Source organism: Patiria miniata, unplaced genomic scaffold (genome assembly GCF_015706575.1).
Source record: "Patiria miniata isolate m_02_andy unplaced genomic scaffold, ASM1570657v1 HiC_scaffold_8, whole genome shotgun sequence".
In the NCBI taxonomy this organism is placed as follows: domain Eukaryota; kingdom Metazoa; phylum Echinodermata; class Asteroidea; order Valvatida; family Asterinidae; genus Patiria; species Patiria miniata.
This window is the reverse complement of record NW_024037075.1, coordinates 10592445-10608827: the sequence shown is the minus strand read 5'-3', so window position 1 is coordinate 10608827 and position 16383 is coordinate 10592445. Positions and strand designations below refer to the sequence as shown.

The 16383-nt window shown below is 39.6% G+C and overlaps 1 protein-coding gene across 6 annotated transcripts; it reads right to left on the bottom strand.

The window, feature by feature from the left end:
- Window positions 1-636: 636 nt before the first annotated feature.
- On the bottom strand, window positions 637-6566 carry LOC119719494 (cytochrome P450 2U1-like). 6 transcript variants are annotated; one of them, XM_038188978.1, is made up of 4 exons: window positions 6545-6566; window positions 4307-4688; window positions 1929-2888; window positions 637-1819 (listed from the first exon to the last, which is right to left on the bottom strand). In XM_038188978.1, the coding sequence occupies exons 2-4, from the start codon at window positions 4662-4664 to the stop codon at window positions 1638-1640; spliced, it is 1500 nt and encodes a 499-aa protein (XP_038044906.1). In that variant the 5' UTR covers window positions 4665-4688; window positions 6545-6566; the 3' UTR covers window positions 637-1637. The 6 variants fall into 6 exon arrangements, with proteins under 6 accessions (XP_038044906.1, XP_038044907.1, XP_038044905.1 ...); XM_038188979.1 differs by lacking the exon at window positions 6545-6566 and adding an exon at window positions 5814-6010; XM_038188977.1 differs by lacking the exon at window positions 6545-6566 and adding an exon at window positions 4967-4984.
- Between the last annotated feature and the right edge of the window lie 9817 nt (window positions 6567-16383).

The following is a 16383-nucleotide window of genomic DNA, read 5'->3' as shown; positions in this document are numbered from 1 at the left end:
TACTTTTACCTTATTAATGCTTGCTATTTAACCTCTGTGAACAAATTCGGTGTTATTAAATTTAACTTCCAAAATTCAAAAACGGTGGCGTCCGGAAATTGGGCACAAATTGGCCGAGTGCTCCCCAACGTTGCGCACTTGAATAAATCTCGGAAAATTCCAAATTGACATTTAAGAATTTCTGTTAAGTTGATAAATTCTGATAAACCATTATCATCTCTACTTACATATCCAACCAGAAGTTTGTCAAAAAATTATTTTCTTATTTTTTGGGGCATTTTCAATGGGTTCACTTTGCACTTCGAAATAAAATCAGACAATCACGCCAAAATATATTTTTCTTCTAACTTTGTAACGGGTAGATAAATTTGAGATTTATGAACGGGAGATAGAACTTGATGAAATTCCACTTTCTGTGAAATTTCAGTTAAAACTTTTGCTCTAGCTAGGCGCTACAGGCGAAAAATCAAAGTGCGCCACGTTAGGGGCCGCGCCGCGCCACGTTAGGGTACATCAACAATACCGTAATTGTAAAATTACAATTCGTCTTGGAGCAATAAATGCTGGCACTTGTTTTTATAATGTAATTATTATTGTGAGTAGAGAAACATAAAAACATTGCCATCAAATCAGGGCTAGCCATAAAAGCAGTCTCTCAAATCATAAAACTGCTGTGCTTTATTAATGATCCTGTTTTATTGGTGTATATATGCATTTACATTAAAAAAAAAACACGGCTTTTATCATGGTAAGTAGTTTAGTGTATTTTCCTTGAATGTACTCTACACCAGTTTTTCACACATGCCAAGCCTTTAAGTAGTATGTCTATATTCATATACATATCGTATCCAGTACTTATACGTGGATTACCTTGAAAGATCGACAGTTTTATGAAAATAATGGAAACGAGTTGCCAGATCAGACACAAAGAAACTGCCTGATTTTTAATTCATTTGATGTGTTAATGTATATTTGATAATGGAAAAAAATGATTAAAATAAACTTGATTATACAGATACACTTTAGATAATGGTGATTAGTCTCCAACTTCCTTGCCTTTGGTGCATAGCCTATAGCCTTTAACACATGAAGGTTGCCCTTTGAGTAACGAAGATTGCCCCTTTAATTAATGAATTAAATGTCTCCTTAAAAATACTCCGCAGAGTAAATGGTTTCCATAAGCCTGATGAATAAAGAGACTAGTTTAACAAGTACAAGTAATTATTTAATCGACTTCTCGTGTTGCAATAACTACATTTTTAAAAGGTCGGTTTGCAAGGCAAATTTGTAAGATACAGGACAGCGCGCATGGACACTGCTCAAGTCTTTCTGAGTAATTCGGCCTCTTGCAGCATTGGGCTAGCCGTGGAACCAGTATTCCGGTGTGTCAACTTTATTATAACTTTACAACTTTATAATTCCGTGCATTTTTTACCTGAAGTAATTTATTAAATAAGACAGACACTCAGAACTAAACTATGTTATCATGGTATGTACAACCATAAGGAAAATGTGCCTGTAATATGCTCTTATGCTTTAAAATGGCACAGAACTTTTGTGTGCAAAGGTGAGATTTTATATATACATTTATATAATATACTCAGTGATTTGAAATGGTACTCCTTATTCAAACATTTTCATTCCCTCAGTACCGCACATATTTCGAAGGGAGTGGGTGTTAAGGTGAAGCCGTTGACTGCCTTGAGGGAGATGGGCGGGGCATCCTCTGGTTTCTTAAAGGTGAACTGATGCAGGAGGAAAGAGAAGAAGATGAACAATTCCATCTTAGCCAGCTGCTCCCCCAGACATACTCGACGACCTGCGGGTAAGAAAAAAACAGTTGGGGTAAATTTTCGTTTCTTGAGAAGTTGAACAACACGCGCGAAAGTACCAATGACGCTATTCTCTTTCTATGTGTCTTTTCTTACCTGTGGAGAAAGGCAGATGTTCTTCTGGGAGCCTCACTTTCCCATCCCCGTCCAGAAACCTCTCCGGTCGAAACTTCTCCGGTTCGGGCCAGAGGTTCGGGTCTCGGCTGACTGCCCACAGGTTAGAAATCAGAATGGTGTTGCGGGGCATATCGTAGCCAAAGATTGACGTATCTTGCGAGAACATGTGAGGCACGCCCAGTGCGCCCACGCTGGCGATGCGTTGCACCTCCATGATGGTCGCCTCCGTGTACGACAACTCGGGCTTGTCGGCGATGCGAGGCAGACGGTTGCGGCCGACCACCTCGTCTATCTCTCGCTGGACTTTGCTCTGAACCTCCGGGTGAGCCAGCATGTACAACAAGGCCCAGCAGAGAGTGGAGGAGGTGGTTTCTGTCCCGCCAACGAAAATTTCGAAGACAGTCAGCAGCATGTTGCTGGGCGAGATGTGACTCTTGATGTTATTCCTCTCGTTGCTCTGGATTTCACCGAGAAAGACGTCCATGAAGTCTCTGGGATTGTCCGGATCCAAATTTTGACGGTGTTCGTCGACGTTTTCTTTCAGAAATCCAACAATTTTGTGAACGTTGGATTGCACCTCTGTAAAGGTAGGGATGAATGTTAGATACTGCACGAATGGCACATACTGGTACATAGACCCTCCGCCAACGAGCTCAAAGTTCCTGTTTATCATCCTCAAAAGCTCCTGAAACTTGCCGTCAGAATACTCGAATCTTTTACCGAGGGTTACGGAACAGATGACGTTTGAGACGGCGTTACCAACCAATGTAGTCGGATTCAATGGCTTTTGGTTTAGGTTCTTCATCTCTCCGATCAGGTAGCCTGCCTCACCAGCAATGGCATCCTGAAAGCTTGATTTTCCGACACCGAGACCCCTCAGCACTTTCAGGGAGAACTTGCGCTGTTCGGTCCAGCTTTGACCGGATGCTGAAGCAACACCTAAAATGGATGACACCTCAAAAATAAATCACATTTGTACTTAATTGTTAACATATCCGGTATTTTGTTTTTATTTATATATAACTGGGGGTAACTTCGCAAATGGTTAGCCCGATCATCGTTGGCAATCGGGCGAACCAGTTGAAGTCATATCGATCTTTAACGTGTCATGATCGTCTGTACAAAATGCTTCATATTTAATTTCTATCGATTCATTTTGGCTGCTCTTTTTAGTGTTACTACATAGGTCTACTCAGTTGCGGATCTGGGACTTGTGGGAGGGGAGGGGCGTTTTAGCCTTGCAAACTCCCCCCCCCCCCCTTCAGCTGCTGACTGATGTTGTGATAGTAGTAAAATGGGTCCAAAAATAATGGAATGCTGAAGTTTCTAAATGTAGTTTGCCTCAGAAATTAGGAGAAAGCATCGTAGACTTTAACATTTTCCTGAGGACATGTTTCCTGAACTTTTTAGCCTAAACAAAAAAAATTCCTGAAATTATGGGAATACAATGACCGACACGAAGGGGGGGGTCCTCTGTCGCAGATCTTGCTTTAAATGTGCTCCAAACACGTCACTGAAAGGGAGTGCATTAATATTGTGTGAAATTTTATTAAAGCGAACCTTATTTGGATGATAATAATAATAATAATATAGATTTATATAGCGCACTTATCCGGAAACCCGATCAAGGCGCCTACACACACAAAAATAGTCTAGCTCAAGTCATAGAGAAATAACTAGTGAAGTAGATGAGATTTCAGTTCTGTTTTGAAGATGTCCAGGGATGTTGTTTGACGGAGTGTGGCAGTGAGTTTATTCCAAATGGCAGGCGGATGTTTAGAGCGTCTCAGTATTCATGGTGAAAACTAGTCCGAAAATATGGGAGGCTCTCAATACTGTGTAAAACGGTCCCAAAACTTGTATTGAAAACATGCAATACAAGAATAGACTGGCACCTGAAATAAAGAACCCGTCCAACAACCCTTAATTAAGTACTGTATCAAGCAACTGTACCAAAACGAAACATCTGGCATGTCTGATAATACCATTGATCTCCATTGGTAAGACTATTTCTACACATTTCTCCATGTCAACCACCAGACCAACGAAGAGGTCAGTCTTTTGGACATGTACCAGTCTGGTCTTTGGCCACAATCACTTGACTTCCCTCTCATGTGCAAAATATTGAAGAAAACTCTCCTTAAAAAATTGAATTGAGACTGCAAACTTGTTTGGTGAAATACTGAGGACCTTTTGTCTTTACCTTATGAAAGTTTGGGAGAATTTTGTCAGTCAAAGAGGGAGTAAAGTTGGCCTCATTTCGTTTTGCATGTTTTCAGCACTCCGTCGAGGTCCCAGTCTGGATGAAAACCACATCTAATGAGCAACTTTGATTAGTCTATTGACTTATATCTTACCCAGAGCGTCTTTGTCCGGTGTGGCCTTGATGTAGAAAGGCGTCGGTGGTCTGTCACTGGTGTTTGGATGAGCCAGGGCTTTCTTGATGGCTTCGTAACTGTTTAGGACAACCACCAGCTGCCCGCCCAGATTAAAACTGAACACATCCCCGTAGGTATTGGCGAGCAGGGCCAGGGATTTGTACTCGTCGCCTTGCAGGGCTAACTTTGGGAGGTAACCGATGAAAGGTAGTCCAGTCGGCCCGGGAGGCAGGTTCCTTGGTCTTCGAAGAAGCCAAACGACAAGGACGAAAACTCCTAAAAAGACCAGTGATGATTCGATGGTCAAAGAGCTGTGGATCACTTCCGTTTGAGCCATGATATATCCTCGATCGTCCTATACCTGTGAAGAAAGGCTAAGGCGTTAATAACTTGATATATATAAATATATTTTACCGGCTTCTATAGATCAATGAATAACGAATAGCCTGTGTAAGGCCTATGTATGGAACCAATAGTCAAGCTTTTCCGAAACTTAACCTTGTCTGTGTCCTGTGTGACTGGAATAACTCCGTCGTTATAAAAAAATCACATTGTACTCGGTCTGTATTCTATTACTCGGACACTCTCGATAGATGTGACATTTAATTGAATGAACACGAACCATCGGCGTGTACAAACCAGAATGAGCCAATAAGACAACAGCGCCGTTTGTAAATGGTTTCAGCAGTTTGTGCACTGACAGATATAGCCAATAAGAGAGCATACAACCACCGGCGGCCGTTGGCCCAGTGGCCTCGCCTAGATCAGCTATCAGTGAGATTTACGTAACGTTGCGTAACAAAGTGTGTGGGGGGAAACTGTGGTCAGGGCCCTGGCCGCGTAATTTTTATTCCTAGGAGGGTTAGGGGCAAAGTCATGAATAATTCATGTTTATCCATGAGAACGGACAATGACATCAAGCATTGTTGTTGGTTATTCAACTAGTTACAATACATTAAAGCATTTTAAAGAACAGTTGTCGTCGAGCTACCACACAGTAGCCTAGTGGATAGCGAGATGAGCTATGGATACAAAGATCCCTGGTTCGAATCCACGTTGTCGCTGCTCATTTTCATCAGCTGTTTTTCTTCTCCAAATTTATCACTGAGATAATTTTAAATTAAGGGGAAAATAGAACGAGAACCTAAGTCTTGCAATGATTCAAAGGAAAAACTGAATTATTCATGACATTGCCCCTAACACTCCTAGGGAAAAAAATTACGCGCCCTGGCCCTGCACAAGGTCATGCATGTGCATGCTATCTTAACGTACACTTTGTACAGTTGAAACTTTATATTTGCTTCTATTTCCGGACAAAAAGGTTTGCTGCTTGCTCTATAATATATTAGTTGGACATGGTTGTACCATGGAGGAATAAGAACACATCCTCCATGGTTGTACGGAAACTTGGAGAACGAAAATCTAAACAGGAGTATGCTGAAATGTAGCGCTCACTGAGAAAGAGAACTGGAGTTGTAATACATACATGTACATGTCAACCGTGCAGAGTTCTTGGAGAGAATATTCAACCGACGGCGAGATTACCTACACAAGCTACAGGATTTAATGTCTTCATTATCTGGGCAATTCCACCGTGGCTGACATTACATGTATCAAATCAGCTCTAATGTCTAAACAATTACAGCCAACTGAACCATGTTTGGGAAAGGGGTTACTAGAACCTGAATACACAATACAGTATTGAATCTTTGAAATTTCATGGTTAGCTTTTTTGACTGGGGGGTTGTTTACATTACTCGGACACTCTCGATAGAAGTGACATTTAATTGAATGTACACGAACCATTGGTACCGATGGTTCGTGTACAAACCAGAATGAGCCAATAAGACAACAGCGCCGATGGTTTGTGCACTGACAGATACAACCAATGAGAGAGCATACAATCACTGGTGGTCATCGGCCCAGTGAGTGAGATTTACGTAACGTTGCGTAACAAAGTGTATGTGGGGAAACTGTGGTCAGGGCCCTGGCCATGCACAAGGCCATGCATGTGCATGCTATCTTAATATGTTAATGTAACGTACACTTTGTACAGTTGAAACCTTATAATTCTTTGCTTCTATTTCTGGACAAAGGTTTGCTGCTTGCACTTTAATATATTAGTTGGACATGGTTGTACGGAAACTTGGAGAACGAAAATCTAAACAGGAATATGCTGAAATGTAGCGCTCATTGAGAAAGAGAACTGGAGTTCACATGTACATGTCAACCGTGCAGACAAGTTCTGGGAAAGAATATTCAACCGACGGCGAGATTACCAACACAAGCTACAGGATTTAATGTCTTCATTACACTCAGACACGAATACATGCATGTACAATAAAAACATCATTAACCAATATATTGGATTTGCCGCAGCCTGAATGTGTTTGTTAAATCTTCATGCCAAATCAAAGCATGTTTTGTTTTTCGTTTTACCATACGCACCACCAACATAAATAGACGGCCAGATACCAGTCTTTCATTGCTGAAATCCTTTGGGCAAACTGACTCTTACAAACCATTGGGTTGATCAGGCCCACCGAACCTGGGGGGTGCATACCTGCAAATAAACTCCCATAGACACTAGTGCTAAATGCCCATACTTCAAAATTCTTTTAAAAATACTCAAAACTCTCACAGGTATTCAAGCTGCACAGAAAAATGATGATCAATGTGTCATCTTTCATTTTCTTTTCAATTTATGGTGGGTTGACTATTGACTTTTCGAGATATTTTCACGCAAAGAAGACGACCCCTATTTTCCCCAAAGCGGAAAAGTAGCCATCTTGAAAAACGATCCCTCCACAACATGGCAAAATAGCGCCACTTTCGAGCCCAATAGCATCCAAAATGCTCAGAATTGGAAGCCCCAAGTCCGGGCCAGAGGTTCACTACCATATCTCTTCAATTCCCCAATTTTACGGCGCTCAGAACTCTCTAATATAGATATTTTGAGGGTATAACTTTTATTCATGAGCTTGGCGGATCGATTTACCGGTATGCACCCTGGGGTACATAACCGGGCCCCCACTCCGGATCCACTTTAAACCGTACCTGGGGTAATAACGGTCCCCCACTCCGAAAACCACATGTGGTATATCCACGCCCCTTCTAAATTGCTCCGAAATTGATAGGACACTTTGTAGAAACTTTTAAAGTAATTTCCTTAATTGAAACACAAAGTTCGCTGGCATAAATAACTGGAATGCTTCGAGGTCGGAACCGACTTCGTGGAAGCAAACCCTAGCCGGCACAGGCTGGGTTATTGTTGTAAAGGTTTGGAATTAAACAATTATAAATCAATGTCAACACATTTCACTGGACAGGCTCAGCGACCCTGGAATATGGCTTGCCGAACCCTGTCCCACGACCACAGTCGCGCTTTCCCACACTTTTTGCGGAGTGAGAAAACCCTCAAGGTAAACCCACTCTTCCTGTTTGTCAAAATGAAGAGTCAAAATCCCGTTGGGAAAAACTCCGCAAAGAAGCTCCGAGAAACCGCTAAGAGGCAGCAAAAGTCTTCAGAGCACTTACATCCGAATACTTCGGATAATTAATACTTAAAGGCGGCGAAGGGGAGGAGGCGGGATAACGATGTTTTCACATTCAGTTACTGCAACGAAGTGGTCTTCTCCACGTGACAACAGCCCACACCTTGCCTCTGTCTAACCACGTTGCTGCTGGGCTAGCCAATCCGCTCATTAATGCACTATTCATGAACTCCAATAAATCATTAAACATAAAACCCATTCGTGCTGCGTGTAAGATATTTTATCGTTCAGTCGATAAAATTGATTATCTGGGCAATTCCACCGTGACTGACATTACATGTATCAAATCAGCTCTAATGTCTAAACAATTACAGCCAACTGAACCATGTTTGGCAAAGGGGTTACTAGGACCTAAATACACAATACAGTATTGAATCTTTGAAATTTCATGGTTAGCTTTTTTGACTTGGGGGTTGTTTAGTGCCGTGATAGTCCGAAAATTTGGAACTCTCAATACTGTGTATGAGAGTCCCAAACGGGAACTAGCGGGAACTAGTCTCAATTTACTACACATTTCTCCATAGTCAAGCCACCAGACTATTGACTTTGAAAGAAGAGGTCAGTCTTTTCAAATAGTTGGACCATGGTTGAACATGTACCAGTCTAGTATTTAGCCCTATTTTGAAATCACTTGACTTCCCTCTCATGTGCAAAATATTAAAGAAAAGTCTCCTTTAAAATTTGAATTGAGTCTGCAAACTTGGTTGGTGAAATACTGAGGACATTTTCTGTGCCCCAGTGGAATTTTTGGAGAAATTTGCTGGCTAAACTGTGAGTAAAGTGGGCCTGATTTAGTTTTGCACGTTGCAGAGCACTCCAGAGCCCTGACTGGTGCCGTGACTGACATTAAAAAAAGCGATGCAACCCAAAAATGTCAAACATGTTTTTAAAATTTCTCTTCAGGTTAAAAGTGCTGCAGATCAAAATCCGTTAGAACATTAGAGCTAATAGGGTTACTAACGCATGTAGTAAGATGGGGGGGAAAATAATGAATTTTTGAATGAATATGCCTGTTAATATAAAACAAATTAACACCCAATTAAAATAGCCTCTTCTGTCAACAACAGAAGTTGATATACCTAGACCCCGTGCTAAGAAAACAATGAAGGGCATATTTTTATTGCTATCCTGAATGCTTTTATGGGAAAAAGCATCGTTTTTTTGTGAATGACAATACACTAAGCCTAAGACCGTCACTGACATTACATTTTTACTAATTTTGAATATCAAATCAGCTCTTATGTGTAAACAATTAAAGCCAACTGAACCATTGTTTGGCATGGGAGTTACTGGGACCTAAATACACAATACGGTATTGAAAATTGAAATTTCATGTTCAGTTTTTCCAATTAGAGTGGTAGTTTACTGTCGTGACTTACATTACAAAAAGCGATGCAACCAAAAAAATGTCAAACATGTTTTTCAAATTTCTTTTCAAGTTAAAATTTCTACGTATTTAAATCCATACGAGCATTTTAGCTTATAGGGTAACCAACACATGTAGTAAATGTGCAAAACTTTCATGATTTTTTTTAATATGCAAATAAACCTCTGTGACTGACATAAGCGTGGCTGACATTACGCAATAGATTCATTATACCTGTTAACAACAAATTAACACTAAAACAATACAGAGAAGAGAAGAGTAAAATTACTGTTTATGCTATATTTTAAGGAATAATTGTAACTTTAAGATGATTAAAGGTTGGAACATGGAGTGTACAAAATACACTAAATACATACAAGCGCATTACGCATGACTGACACTTTTATTGAATTGACCAAATCTTTAAATAACAACTATTTGCCCACTTGGTAACATTGTTGCCGGGTTATTTTGACCACCTCACAGCCGGGGCGGATTCCCCTTTCTTCTCTTGGCACTAACATGCTGCAAATTCACGCACCTCTCCCCCCCCCCCGGGTGACGAAGAAAATGCATAGAGCAACTCTTCATAAATATACCCAAGAAATTTCATGATTATAGGGCAAAGGGTTCTGGAATTATGGCTCATTAATTATTCATATGTACGAAAAATTCTTCTCTTGGCACTAACATGCTGCAAATTCACGCCCGCACCCCTATTTTGCCTTCCCGCACCCCTTTCTTCTCTTGGCACTAACATGCTGCAAATTCACGCCCCCTCCCCCGAGTGAAGAAGAAAATGCATAGAGCAACTCTTCATAAATATACCCAAGAAATTTCATGATTATAGGGCAAAGGGTTCTGGAATTATAATTAATTATTCATATGTACGAATGATTATTCTTCTCTTGGCACTAATATGCTGCAAATTCACGCCCGCACCCCTATTTTGCCTTCCCGCACCCCTTTCTTCTCTTGGCACTAACATGCTGCAAATTCACGCCCTCCCCCCCCCCCCCCCGAGTGACGAAGAAAATGCATAGAGCAACTCTTCATAAATATACAAATTTCATGACTATAGGGCAAAGGGTTCTGGAATTATGGCTAATTAATTATTCATATGTAGGAATGATTATTCTTCTCTTGGCACTAACATGCTGCAAATTCACGCCCGCACCCCTATTTTGCCTTCCCGCACCCCTTTCTTCTCTAGGCACTAACATGCTGCAAATTCACGCCCCCCCCCCCCGAGTGACGAAGAAAATGCACAGAGCAACTCTTCATAAATATACCCAAGGAATTTTATGATTATAGGGCAAAGGGTTCTGGAATTATGGCTTATTCATTATTCATTTGTACGAATGATTATTCTTCTCTTGGCACTAACATGCTGCAAATTCACGCCCGCACCCCTATTTTGCCTTCCCGCACCCCTTTCTTCTCTTGGCACTAACATGCTGCAAATTCACGCCCCCCCCCCCCCCCCCCCCCCCCCCCCCCCAGTGACGAAGAAAATGCATAGAGCAACTCTTCATAAATATACCCAAGAAATTTCATGATTATAGGGCAAAGGGTTCTGGAATTATGGCTCATTAATTATTCATATGTACGAATGATTATTCTTCTCTTGGCACTAACATGCTGCAAATTCACGCCCGCACCCCTATTTTGCCTTCCCGCACCCCTTTCTTCTCTTGGCACTAACATGCTGCAACTTCACGCCCCCTCCCCCCCCCCCCCCCCCCCCCCCGAGTGACGAAGAAGATGTATAGAGCAACTCTTCATAAATATACCCAAAAAATTTCATGATTATAGGGCAAAGGGTTCTGGAATTATGGCTAATTAATTATTTATTTGTACGAATGGTTATTCTGGTTTGTGTACGCTATGTATATGGGAAAATTCAGTTTTCGCCGGAAAATTTTTCGCTGCGCAACAACCCCAGGTCTGATTTTGATATTTTTTTGTTGTCAAAAGATGCGCAAGGCTCGAGGCTAAAAAGTCATAACAGCTCAGGTTGCGAAAAATTTTTTTTAAAGGCTATCGCGGAAAAAGTCGAGGGGGTGGCGAATTCCGCCCTGGCTCTTTTAGGGTAAGAAAACCCACATTTTTGATTTCTCCTTCGTTACATCAAAAGTAAAAAACTACGCTGGGTTAGGTTTATCCGTCGCCAAAATGAGGGGGACGTGAGGGAACACGTATCTGCCCCGCCCCGGAAATCTGTATCAACATTTCTAAAATTATATCATGAAAGTGTGCTCCGTGGAATATAGTGGCGCAAAGGAACTGCTTTTGGTGGAGGGGGGGGCATGTACAGCTTACATGTTTAATTGTTTGCAATCGCTTTTTTCATTAAATGTATGTATTAATCCTGGGGATTCCTACTCGACAAGCTCTGTTTTTTGGAAATGCCCTTCCTTCATCTCTAATTTAAAAATAATGCGCTCAAAGTCTTTAAATATATTTCTTAAAACCAGTACCCTATCAATTCCTCAATATTACGTAGTGGTGTTTCCTAACTTGGCACATTTACCTTGACTTTCCTCATGTAGTGTTGCCAAACTTATTTGTTGATAAACTTCAAATTCAGTCCGTGAAATACTGGTACTTACACCTTATTACTGCGGCGGTTTATACCTCTGTAAACTATTTCGGTGTCATGAGATTATATTCCGAAATTCAAAAACGGTGGCATCCGGAAATTGGGCACACAAACGGCTGAATGTTCCCTAACGTGGCGCACTTGAATAAATATCGGAAAATTCCATTGAAGAATTCTGTAAAGTTGATAAAATCTGATAAACCATTATTATCTCGCTCTACTTATATACCCAACTAGAAGTTTGTCAGAAAATTATTTCCTCATTTTGGGGGGATATTTTCAAAGGGTTTACCCATGCACTTTGCAATAAAATAGGAAAATCACGTCGAAATAATGTTTTGTTGTAACTTTGTAACAGGAATCGGATTAACTCGTGATTTAGGAACGGGAGTGTTTAGGCCTCGATGAAATTATACCGGTTTTTGTGAAAGTTCAGTACAAAACTGTTGCTCTATAGATAGCGCGACAGACGAACAAGCAAAGTACACCACGTCAGTGGCGGCACCATATGGTACATCATACATCAACAAATATCTATTTATGCCTTGAATATGGGATTTAATGGTAATACCACCAGTCCAGTTAAATAGTTAAAATAACCACGGCCGGACCATTTGGAATAACCATAGAGCAAGGAATATGAAAAAAATTAAATCTTTTACAGTTCTAGCTTGTGTAAGCATGGAGGTGTTCCTTCCTCCATGGTGTAAGTTATCTCGCCGTCGGTTGAATCATGGAGGAAGGAATAGACCCCAGAACTTGTCTGCACGGTTGACATGCATGTATTACAACTCCAGTTCTCTTTCTCAGTGGGCGCTACATTTCAGCATATTCTCGTTTAGATTATCGTTTTCCAAGTTGTATTTTTCTATTCCTTCCTCCATGGTACAACCATAGGTCCTTGCTATACAACCATGTCCAAGTAATATATTATAGTGCATGCAGCAAACCTTAATGTCTGGAAATAGAAGCAATTAATATAAGGTTTCAACTGTACAAAGTGCACGTTACATTAACATATTAAGATAGCATGCACATGCATGGCCTTGTGCAGGGCCAGGGCCCTGACCACAGTTTCCCCACATACACTTTGTTAGGCAACGTTACGTAAATCTCACTGATAGCTGAGCTAGGCAAGGTCACTGGGCCGATGACCACCAGTGATTGTATGCTCTCTCATTGGTTGTATCTGTCAGTGCACAAACCATCGGCGCTGTTGTCTTATTGGCTCATTCTGGTTTGTACACGAACCATCGGTACCGATGGTTCGTGTACATTCAATTAAATGTCACCGTTCTATCGAGAGTGTCCGAGTAATGAGTGCCGTGACTGACATTAAAAAAAGCGATGCAACCCAAAAATGTCAAACATGTTTTTACAATTTCTCTTCAGGTTAAAAGTGCTGCAGATCAAAATCCATTAGAACATTAGAGCTAATAGGGTTACTAACGCATGTAGTAAGATAGGGGGGAAAATCATGAATTTTTGAATGAATATGCCTGTTTATATAAAACAAATTTACACCCAAAATAGCCTCTTCTGTCAACAACAGAAGTGTCTTCGGACTGTTTATGTCATAATTGAGGGGGGAATCACTTTTAAGATGTTTAAAGGGTGGATCATGCATTCAATGTTATAGAATGTATAAATACATAAAATACATACAAACGCATTGGAGTGACTGACAGTACACTTTCGTTCAATCAACCAAATCTTCAAATAATAAATATTTACCAAGTTGATATGCACTACCCAGACCCCGTGCTAAGAAAACAACGAAGGTGCAGATTTTAATTGCTATCCTGAATGCTTTTATGGGAAAAAGCATCGTTTTTTGCGACTGACATTACACTAAGCCTAAGACCGTCACTGACATTACATTTTTACTAATTTTGAATATCAAATCAGCTATTATGTGTAAACAATTAAAGCCAACTGAACCATGTTTGGCATGGGAGTTACGGGGACCAGAATACACAATACGGTATTGAAACTTTGAAATGTCATGTTCAGTTTTTCCAATTATAGTGGTAGTTTACTGTCGTGACTGACATTACAAAAAGCGATGCAACCAAAAAATGTCAAACATGTTTTCAAATTTCTTTTCAAGTTAAAATTTCTACGTATTTAAATCCATATGAGCATTTTAGCTTATAGGGTAACCAGCACATGTAGTAAATGTGCAAAACTTTCATGATTCTTTTAATAATTATGCAAATAAACCTCTGTGACTGACATTACCGTGACTGACATTACCGTGACTGACATTACGCATTAGATTAATTATACCTGTTAATTAACAACAAATTAACACTAAAACAGATGTAACCAGATCGGGTTGCAGTACTTACTTTTACCCGACAGGTTCTTTACTCCAGCATTCATTTCATAACTTCTTAACTTCGTGTTTGTGTCATTTCACATGTGAGCATGCAGCCATCGCGATCATGCTTTTTGCCTAGCGCCCTCTCGCGGCCAACTAAACTTTTTTTTACAGCGCGCGCCGCCTAGAATTTTGCTCAACTATGCGATGGGCGTAGCGAGCATGCGAATTTTGCATTCCACCGCGCTTTGTTTAAGAGAAATAGCCGACATTCCGGGCGTTTCGGTATAGTTTTCTTTTAAGGCAAGCTGCGAAATAACTTTGATTTCGATCCAACACCTTGTTGCGTTCAGACCATCTTTTACGAGCTCTTGCACTCTCCACTTTTATTGCCAATTTTGAGAGAGGCTCCCTATAGCAGTAGAATATTTTCATCCATTTTCACTGCTGATCGTCGATTTTAACATCGGACACGGAGTAGGCATGAACGTAGACCATCCCAAGTGGTGAGTAAATCCCTTGTCTGATATTTAACCTTTTTATGCCTAAAACATTTTTATGCCTGAATCTTTTTATGCCATCATGTATGCAACATTCTGGTCTTTTGTATGCTTTGTTTATGGCCAGAAATTAAGGCCGTCAAAACGGACACGGCCTGAAATTTGTCTTGTAATCACGACTGATTAACTTTTGAAATCAATCTGTTGTCGTGATTTGCAAGTATTTTTGAGAATTAGTTTTTCCCTAATGATTCTCTATTTAATTCTTGCATGAGATGGCAAAAATGATTTTCTGTTGACTATATTTAATTATACTTTAAACATTTCGGGAAAACAATGTTATTAGGTACTTTATATTTTGTGAATTTCCATTTTTCCTTTTTGGAAACAAACACAAATTGGAACTTAAATTTTAGTGTTGCTATAATATTTACGTTCTCATTTATCACTGGAAATAGACTTTCCCATTTTCCCAAAACTATCGGTTTTCCTTAAAGTGCTATGATCATTCGGGAATTCGTTATTAGACCATGGTATTATATTCTTATTTCATTTTATAACATAACTTGGTGAATAATTCATTTCTATTTTCGGATTTAAGATTACACTACATGTATATAAAATATTCATATTCTTGCATAATTGCCATTTAAATAATTCTTCTGTTTGGGCAACAATCATTTTATGCCACAGTAATTCCCATAATTCATTAGTCATTAATTGTTTTTATGCATTTCAGATAATATCCTTGGAGCGACTTCATTAGCCCATTTCCCTATTTGACTGTCGTTTTTATATACCCAACAAAGTTCTGTTTTTATACACCCAACAAAGTTTCGTTTTTATATACCCAACAAAGTGCTGTTTTTATATACTCACCAAAGTTCCTAATATAATTCTTTTTGTAAATACTGTACCTGATCATTTGTATATAAATTGTCTCAAATTTGTACTATAAATAAAACATTTCATATTATTGAGACAAACAAAAACTTCGCTCCACCCAAATCATTTTTTTAGTGGAACCACTCGGACATAAGGAGAGTGCCCCATTTTAAAACTAATAAATTCCACTCTACTATCAACTAAGTCAACTAACTATTTATGCTATATTTTAAGGAATAATTGTACCTTTAAGATGATTAAAGGTTGGAACATGGAGTGTACAAAATACACTAAATGCATACACGCGCATTACGCGTGACTGACACTACACTTTTGTTGAATTGGCCAAATCTTTAAATAACAATTATTGGCCCACTTGATAACATTGTTGCACTACCCAAACCCTATACTAAGAAACCAATGAAGGGTAGATTCTACTTGCTATCCTATATGCTTCAGTTATGGAAAAAAATCATCATTTTTCGTGACTAACATTACACTTACGCTAAGGGTTATTGTAACGGCACATCCTTGGGTATCTAACATTAATTTCATGTACATTAAAGAAAATTACAAAAAAATAGACTCTGAGATTTGTTATTTTCACACAAAAATAATTTGAAGATTATTAGATTCATAAAAATACCAAAAGAATTAACTTTTGTGTTCTTACCCAGGATTTTAGGCATAAACAGAGCGTCAACTTCAAAGTGCTGTAACTTACAAAATAATTGGATTAGTTAAACATTTGAAACCAACAATATTCTTGATAACAAATAGTGCGGCATAGTATAATCCAGTACTGCGGGGAAAAAACCAACGTGTT

Coding starts and splice junctions, on each gene's coding strand:
- LOC119719494 (XM_038188978.1), bottom strand. CDS start 4,664: ATGGCTCAAACGGAAGTGATCCACAGCTCTTTGACCATCGAATCATCA. Junction 2,889..4,306: donor ACCGGACAAAGACGCTCTGG/GTAAGATATAAG, acceptor CATCCATTTTAG/GTGTTGCTTCAGCATCCGGT. Junction 1,820..1,928: donor ACATCTGCCTTTCTCCACAG/GTAAGAAAAGAC, acceptor TCTTACCCGCAG/GTCGTCGAGTATGTCTGGGG.